At 33.1% G+C, this 9805-nt stretch overlaps 1 protein-coding gene across 2 annotated transcripts in view; it reads left to right on the top strand.

Annotated features, from left to right (window-relative positions):
• Positions 1 to 1551: 1551 nt before the first annotated feature.
• Positions 1552 to 9805, top strand: part of LOC126887198 (uncharacterized) — a 185924-nt gene continuing 177670 nt past the window's right edge. For both annotated transcript variants that reach the window (XR_007698979.1, XM_050654593.1), the window contains exon 1: positions 1552 to 1931. Coding sequence is in view for 1 of the 2 variants with exons in the window: in XM_050654593.1 (XP_050510550.1) it covers positions 1802 to 1931 (130 nt within the window). In the remaining variant the exon portion in view is untranslated. The remainder of the gene's footprint in view (positions 1932 to 9805) is intronic.

Raw genomic sequence — 9805 nt, 5'->3', positions numbered from 1 at the left:
AAAAATTTCTGACCCTGGTGAGATTCGAACCCACAACCTTTCGGATTTTTTCGATCCAAAGGCAGGCGCTCTTACCACTGAGTCACGGAGGGGGTAATTTTTATTTAAATCTAATCTAAACTATTTAAAGTACATATATTGATTTCGTTAAAATCAGTGGCGGCTCGTCAGAGGAGGCAAGGGAGGCTCAGCCTCCCATAAATTTTTTACACACTCTACACTGTTTTGTTTATCGTGAATCGCGAAAACAATAAGCACTCTCACTATTATACAACGTGTAAATTCCATATTATCACTAAATATCCATACGCACGGAGCATTAGCATTAGAACGCATGATCGCGTCTCAGTTTTATTAAATATTATTGTAGGCAGGACCCTGGGTTATCCCGAGATGCATGGACGGAGCCGAGAAGCCCAGCAGTCTCCGTTGCTAATGCTCCGTGCAGCGCAGCAGGCGTTCAAGGAGACCCGGTCTCCTAACAGTGGCATCTACGGCGCCGTCACACGCTGCCCGGAGATATACCAAGGGAGGCAGAGTAGCTTCTCGGCTCCGTTGCGTGGTTGCGTGGTTGCGTGCGTCTCGGGACAACGAATTTTAGGGTCCTGACTAAAAATAATGAAAAATCTAAAAGTGCGAATTTTGTTATGAAATTTGGTATGAGGGGTTATAATAATATTTGGAACAACTTGCTCAAATAACTTTTTCCGATATCTCTAACTCAAAGCAAAATATCGGTAATTTATCGTGTTTTTGAATTCGCAGTAGACCGAGTTTAGAATTAAAAAAATTCAGTTGAGTATCTTAAAAAATTTGAAGCTTCATTATGTATGGACTGCAAAACTTCAAATCTGCATTTATTTTGATATGCATAGGTATCTATCTACAAATAGATGGAATTGTTAACAAATAAACGACACAAACTTTGGTCTTAAATTTTAAAATTAGACTAACTATTTTTAAAATGATATGATATCATGAAATTATGAATTAGGATGATATTATGAAATGTAAATAAAAAATGGTCAAAAAATGGAGCCTTAAATTACATTTTTTGGCGCATTTTTTTGCTAGTGCAAATTTGTCTAGATATTTTACAGTTAGGTATAGCCTCCCCTATTGTAAAAATCACGAGCCGCCACTGGTTGAAATCATATAATAGAAGTATAACTTCTTACGTGCGTACAAAGTACACACATTCTTTTTTTTTTCTATACAGAAAAAATATGTAAAGGTATTGAAAAAACCACAAATGCTAAATTTTTAAAAATCTCTAAAGTTTGGCTTGGCACTCAACCTATCTATGTACTTATTTGACAAAATATAAACTAATTACATATTGCAGATATCAAAAATACCATATTTAAATTTCTTACTTCGATACATGCATGCATGGCCAGCTTTAGGACCCTCAAGAGCCTATGCAACAGCACTGCAACACTACAGAAATCTCTACTCAAGAGTAGCTAAGTGGGGCCTCTTCTAATAAGCCAAGCCAAGTGAAGTGAGCGAAGCCAGCGCACCACGAAATACATTCAGTTCAGTTCAGTCAAAGGTTCAGCGAACGACGAACTCGTTGTAGGCCAGAGTGGTCTTCTTGCGTTTCTCTCGGTTTACAACTCTTCGCGGATAAATCGAAAATGCCAAACAATAGACAAAAGTGCGGATAAACTTAGATATTATTTCAAATACTTCCCGATTATATATATGATTTGTTGACGTTTTAGTTGGACTTAAAAACAAAATTAATATACAAGAAAAGCTCGGTTTTGTAGTAATAAACAAGACTTAGTGTTTTACAATGGCAAGTTTTGAATTTTGCGTGTACTATTCAATTTGGTTTTTGGCATCTTTGGTCATGGCCAACGAAGACGTTGTAAGTGTTAATAAACCAATAGTTAAATCTGTCAAGTCTTGGCATTTTTCTGCAGGTGAGTTTATCTTAATCTTTTTATTGCTAAAAAGAATTGTCTGTTATTAAATTGTTTATGTTATTAAATTATTAGTAACATTGTCTTCAGTAATTGTATTCAGTATAATATATCAAAGTTACCCTCACCTAGATAATTATTTGGTAATTTGTATCTATAGGTATTTTAAGATTTGCCAATATTACAACAATATATGACATGCCATGCAGTACCTACAAAAGTTTATGCAGGTACATACCTATAAAACGTAAATATTATATTATATTTATTATTTAATGCAATAATATAATCTCACTATAGTCTAGTCGCAACATCATAGGGGGTCCCCAGGGCCGTGCGGTGCTATGATGCGGTGAGGCAGTCGCATCAGGCGGCATCATAAGGGGGCGGCATAATCAGTAAAATCAAAATACATAAAAATAATCATAGGAATAAGATAGGGTGTGCAAAATAGAACACTTGAAAAATATCAGAGGGCTTTTTACGTGCCCTGCGCATGCCACTCTTTAAACTTAGTTTTAAAAGTAAAGAAAGCGTCTTCTTCTACAGAAACAACAACCCTTTTTGTATTACACAAGAACTGTAAACTTTTTTTCTAATTATACAAAGCGTTGGGAAGTTCCGAAAAAACATGTTTTACAACTCTAAAGCCGTCGAGTGATACTAGATGGTCAAGTCAAATAGATGCATTAAAACATTTAAGGCTTTAAGATTTCAAGTTTGTGAAAGATATGATACCTCATTCGAAATAATAGAAGTCAACAAAGATTCAGAAATCAGAAACTAAAGTTAAAGCACTAGGATTAGCAAAAAATATTAAAAATTATAAATTTATATGCGGTGTAGTTCTTTGGCATTATATTTTATGTCATATAAATTCAGTCTCGAAGATGTTGCAACAAGTAGGTAACTATAAATTTGTCAGATTGTGTAAAAATGTTGTGTTGTCAGAAACTATAGAAAAAAATGAAAAGTTGCAGACAATCTGGCTATGACTTAAAGAAAATTACTGCTAATGAAATTGAAGAAAATCTTGATATAAATTCAAATTTTCAGCTGCAAATAAAATTCGAACCAGGAGAAAAAAGCGTCAATTTGATTACGAAAAATCTGTGGATGAGCTCTTAACAAAGGAAGATAAATCATGAAAGGGTCGCCAATGTGAGTCCATTATACTATTGGATATAAATTAAGTCAATACTCGCAATCTTTGAGTTTGTATTTAATTTATGTTAAAAAATGTGGAGCAACCGGTTTCGAGGCTTATATTTTCGTTGCCTCATCATCAGGCCCAGTACATAGTCTTCCATAAATTATAAACTATTTTACAATTTTATAGACGAAGCTTACATAGAGTCAAAAAAATAACAATAACACATACAATTTTCTGAAATTAGATAAATCGGCAATATTAAAAAACAAGTTAACAAATTAAAACAAAATTAAAATAAAAAACAAAACCAATATAGGTATTATGTATTACAAAATTAATATAAATTGCAAATTAAACATACAACATAATAAAATACAAACATAAGAACTAATAAGTTGTATCACTAAGAATTTTATTAACACTCCCTGTCTTGGTAGCTAGTGGTGAAAGAAGTCTTTCAAAATTAAAAATTTAGGAAGCTCCATAAGACAAACAAAACTAAAAAATTTAACACTCATTTCAAGAGCCCTCACTAGCTGCTACTTTAGACTACACCAATCTGACGAATTTACCAAAATTATAGTCAGAAGGATAAAATTGAAATTTTTGTAAATATTATTTAATGTTAATACATATTTATTATTTCATTTAATTTAAATAATGTGTTGTTTTTAAAATAAGTTTTAGTTCATTTTGTGCAGTTGCATTTAATAAAAATAAAAGTCAAGTTTCAATAATATTTAAGGGGCGGCATTTCGAAGACTTGCATCATATTGAAAAAAAGATGTACCGCACGGCTCTGGGGGTCCCGTGGGCACTTTAAGCTCACCGCGATTTGTTGGTGGTATTATAGGTTTTTTGGGTCGCTAAATCCAATGGAAGTGGTCTGGAAGCCCAAATGTGGCGCGTTTAATTGTTATTAACAAATTATGGTAAAATTAGGTGTTTTTCAGGAATTATTAGAAGCCCTGTAAATAAATTGATAGTGTTAAGGTCTTCTCTGGTGTATTTTTGGTCCTGAATCAAATGTGACAATCGATTTAGCGTATAAACAAACTTGCTGTAGATAACGCACTTCGAGATTTTCGGCTATTAACAAAATAAGAACACATTTTGAGTAATCGCGATTAGTCGTATTCGATGCAGCGACCAAAAATACACCAAAGAAGACCTTAACACTATCAATTTATTTACAGGGCTTCTAATAATTCCTGAAAAACACCTAAATTTACCATAATTTGTTAATAACAATTAAGCGCACCATATTTGGGCTTCCAGACCACTTCCATTAAATTCAGCGACCCAAAAAACCTATAATACGACCATCAAATCGCGGCGAACTAAAAGTGTCCACGAGACCCCCGATGTTGCGACTAAACTACTACATACATATAAGTATGTACATAAATATTATGTTTAAACCTGTTAAAAACCTTTAGCTAGGTACAGGGTACCTGTTTGTATCTGTATCAACTAATTTTATTATTCTACATATTTTCGTGACCTGGGTTCTGTGCAGCTTTTTTTTCATCTAGATTTTTTAATTATGGCTCTTTCCTTTTTCTAAATTTGTGCTGATCAAATAAAGTTCAATCTCAACTATAGGGCTTTTCATCGATTAGGGCCGCCGCTTAAGTGTTGGCCGCCCGTGTGCAACGTAATATTTGCCGCCCCTTTCCAAGACTTCAGTCGTTTCAACATAGGTACTATACTGAAATCAAGATGCAGAAGAAATAAACAAACCACGACACATTAAATGCTACTAGGAGCACTCCCAAATCATAATTTACAATGTATAAACTTTGGAAATCATGATTTGGGATTCACATTGTATATAGAGTATAAACATACATTGTAAATTATGATTCGGGAGTGCTCCTAGTAGCATTTAACGTGTCTTGGTTTGTTTATTTCTACTGCATCTTGATTGTAAATTTAGTACAGTATTTAAAGAAATGTGCAGGAAACCGTAACGCGTATATGAATAATAATTGCTCTGATCTCGACGTTACTTTTAGACCGGGATCCCGCGTACCAAAAAAAAGTTATTATTATGTCAATAATAATATACAGAAATGCAATCTTGAACGAATACCTACATGTGTACCTAAATTTTTGCTTACAAGACTACTTACAACATTCGGCATGCTTAATTGTTTACTAATACATACAGTGAGCACGTAAAGGTGGGAATAAATTCATTTTCTCGAGAATGGACGAATTTGGAAAAAAATCCCGAAACAGGTCAATTTTTATTTTTAAATTGCGACTTTTTGGCATATATATCATACTAGTGACGTCACCCATCTGGGCGTGATGGCGTCATCTACGATTTTTTTAAATGAGAATAGGGGTCTTGTGATAGCTCATTTGAAAGGTAATGCAATTCTCTATTCAGTAATGTAAACATTAACATAATTGTTTATACAGGGTACACAAAAATTTTTTTTTTGATTAAATTTATTGACATAAAAAGAAGAATGTGTGTAATTTATTTAATTGAAAATACATTTTACTCCTATCAGAAAACAGGAAATAATGTTTATTCGACAAATAAATATTGTCTTTTGCTTAAATTCAGTATTAAAGCAGCCACCCACCTTTCTCTTGACAGTTTGAACATTTAATTTAAGCGAAAAGCAATGATTATTTTTCAAATAAACATTTTTTTCTGTTTTCTGAGAGCAGTAAAATGTATTTGAATTAAATAAATTACTTTTATTCTTCTTTTTGTCAGAAAAATTTAAGCTAAAAAAAATTTTTTTTGGACACCCTGTATAAATAATTATGTTAATGGTTATATTACTGAATAGAGAATTGAATTACCTTTCAAGTGAGCTATCACACGACCCATATTCCTATTTAAAAAAATCATCGATGACGTCATCACGCCCAGATGGGTGACGTCACTAGTATGATATATATGCCAAAAAGTCGCAATTTAAAAATAAAAATTGACTTGTTTCGGGATTTTTTTCCAAAATCGTCCATTGCCTAGAAAATGAATTTATTCCAACCTTTACGTGTTCACTGTATATTTAAATAATATAGGCTGTATCCCGCGTACCATAAAAAAGTTGATTATTAGCAAGCTGAAAATTTGTTAATAGCTTAACGGTGTCTATTCGGACAAACTTTGATGTATGGGAACACTGGAACAGGGGAAGTTTTAATTGTGGAACAGGTTAAAAATTTGTAACGTCAGACTACAAAATCTTTCCATGTATTTTGTCGGACATAACTTCCAATTGATTTGTTACCATTTCATTAAACTCTCATGCAAAAATCAGACTCAACTAGGCATTTTAATAAGTGAAACACGAAGAACATGTCAAATGACAGGAATCATGTTGGTTAGTAATGGCGGTGTGATTTTTGCATAAGATTTTAATGAAAGGTTAATAAATCAATTAGATGTTCTGTCCGACAAAATGCATAGGACGTTTTCGTAATCTGACGTTCCAAATTTTTAAACTGATCCACAACTAAAACTTCCCCTGTTCCAGTGTTCCTGTACATCAAAGTTTGTCCGACTAGACACCGTTAAGCTATTAACAAATTTTCAGCTTGCTATTAATCAACTTTTTTTTGGTACGCGGGATCCAGGCCTATTTGAAATACAGTAGTGTGCAAAAAAAAACGGGCACACTACTACATGTATGTATATTACAAACAAAATCGTTTATCAAAAGCGTGTCTAAAATCATCAAATAATCAACTTAGACTGAACTATAGCCCATCTATAATCATACATAAGCATAAAGGAACAATATTTATAACAGAGCAACCATCGAGTAATAAAAAAAAAATTTTAAACCATCGACTAATAAAAAAGAATTTTTTATTACTCAATGAGAGCAACTTAGCAAACACTTAACAAACTCTAAATTCTCGGAAAGTACCCTATTGTCGTATCGTACTCTCTTAACAAATATTATGTTCAGAATTTGAAAAAATCGCATATGGGCCACGTAGATAAAAATATCTTTCAAAAAAACAGTCCGAAAACCGCCAGCCACTTTGAATTAAAAAGCATTCCCGGAACTACTTTATGAGTACAGCTGCAAAAGGGCAGTTCATATAATAAATAACATTTTCTGGCATTTTTGTTTAGATTGTTTGGATAATTAGAGTTTATAGAAATATCTGAATGATTACTATTTAATTTTTTTAATTTATTTTCGTTTTAAGGAAGTATTATCATCAATGGCCTGCTTTTGGCCGCCCCTATAATCGGCCGCCTGTGTGCGATGCACACTTTGCACACATGGTAGCGGCGGCCCTGTCATCGATTGTCAGTTGTTTCGAGCTTCTGTCATATGTTGTATAATCCGTGTATAATATTAATATACCCGGATTAGGTGTACGAAATATAAATATGACAGAAGCTCAGAACTCTAAAAATTTGGAAGGGTGCTATCATTAAGGGTGCCAAGTTCAGGGCGGTCGAAACAAATGACTGTGAATGAAAAGCTTTCCTGCTTTTTATACTTGTCCTGGGTGCACTCATGCCCATGTTGCATGTATTGCCAAGCCGGCACAGAAACTGAGGTTGGAAATATTAAAGAGGAGCTGAAAGGGTTAAATCTACACCGAAATCAGACAGCAATGGTTAGAATCAAAAATCGAATGATCAAAGAGATAACAATTCTTCGGGGGTTCGTTAAGGTATCGTCTTCTCTTTTGCTCAACTTCTACAACGAGTATATTGTAAAGGTGCTCTTAATGATATTATTACAGAAGTAGTAGTAGTCAATGGAGATGAGATATTATGCTAATGACACAGTAGTGTTAGTGGCAGATCTGCAACAACGACTCGACCCACTGGATTGATATTGTACCAATAACGGTCTTTTAAAGAAAACATATCCGGAATGAGATCTTATTGTTGGGGAAACAGTATTGAAGAAATGTCGTACTGTAAATATTTGGTATTTCGATAACTGATAACTGTAGCTGATAAAGAAGTAGAATAAAAATGTCTTTAACATACTCAGAAAGTCCTTTTGTAACCGAGACTTCATCTTGGTTGGTTGATGCATATATGGGCGCCTATATCTTTTCCACTTTTTCTATGGTCCACTTATTTGTATTGTGTTTTGGCAAGAGCTTGAAAACAGAAGGACATAAACAATAGTGAAGCCTTTGAGATGGGGTGTTATTGACATATTTTAAAGATATCGTGGTTGATATGATAGAATAAGAAATGGGGAAGTACTTTAGAGATTAAACAAATAGTGTGTGGTTGTGACAGCAATAAATAGAATGGATAGAGATGCATCAAGTCAAACTAGTTTGATTTTATTCAACAAACTTGACTTGACTTGAAAATCAAACTTTTTTTGTAAAAAAGTTTGACTTGACTTGATTTCGATATCTTTAGGTTTGACTTGAAATCAAACTTCTTCAAACAGTTTGAAGTTTGAATATCATATTGGCAACGTAATTATTTCCAATTCTAATTGAGAGCGTACGGATTTTGTTGTGACTTATTTGGATAGGTCTGAATCTGTATTCTGCTACTCCGCAAATTAGTTTGTAGTTCATATTTTTTAGACGTCCATATTTGGCTTGTTTATTACGTTCGTTTTGAAGTGTGTGGCTTTGGAAGATAATATCTGAATTTGGATATTTTTCGGTTCAGAATAAGTACCAGAACAAATTAAAGAAGAAGAAGAAGAAGAAGAAAAAGAAGAAGAAGAAGAAGAAGAAAAAGAAGAAGACAAATTGAGTCTGATATTGAAAGTATTTCCACTGCAAAAATTAAGAGAAACAATCTATAGTCGAAGCAGTATTAATTGAGAAAAATAAATATACTGATTTATTTGATGTTGTGGCAGGTGATTTCAAAGCAATGAAAATTGAAAAGTGCATACATACTTCTATTATATAAAAATAAAGAACAGCGTTATAAAATCACAAACAGTGAACTAATTATTTAAAAGGACAACGTTATGCATAACTCGACCAAGCGCCATTTCTTTAAAATCGAGATAACAGCGGATTCTGGTGACACATAGCTAAAACTATCTTGGAAAAATCCCTGTTATTGTCACGTTAACGGTTACTAAGAAAAACAAAAATAAACCAAGCGACATTCTGTATATTAAGGGATTTTAGTTTTGCATAACAAGACTATATTCATAACTGCCATTCTTAACTGCCATTCATAACTGCCATATCCATAACTGCCATTCATAACAGTTTCGCAATTGTAGACTAATATAAGCGCCCACTTTGGTCTGTTTATGCTAAACTAAGCGTTTGGCCAGAATAACAGTTTTGTCCCTATTAATGTACATTAATTTTGAAGTTTCCGTCAAAAAATGATGGAATTTTTTTAAAGTGAAAATGTTGTGTTTATTTATAATTAAATTGAAAAATACAAATAATCTATATAAAATCTTTATATTATGTCTAACGTGCTATGTACTAAGAATATAGTATAAGTCATAAAATGGACCTTTCGGGATTCTTCTATATTTTGAATTTTGAATGTTTATTAATCATTTCTGTACTAAGAGTATAAATCAATAGCCTGTTTTTCATGTATAAATATTGATTTTATTCCAACAGTACAACTTTTAATTTCAAAAGTCTGCTTTGTAGGTGCAGGTCAACTTATACTGTTAGTACCTACTGCTTTCACTTTACGCAGCTTGACTTTAGTACACACCACATGTTACGATTCCCTGTTAGATTCTGGGGCGTTAGTATTGAA

Source organism: Diabrotica virgifera, chromosome 6 (assembly GCF_917563875.1).
Source record: "Diabrotica virgifera virgifera chromosome 6, PGI_DIABVI_V3a".
In the NCBI taxonomy this organism is placed as follows: Eukaryota; Metazoa; Arthropoda; class Insecta; order Coleoptera; family Chrysomelidae; genus Diabrotica; species Diabrotica virgifera.
This window is presented reverse-complemented; position numbering and strand designations above follow the sequence as displayed.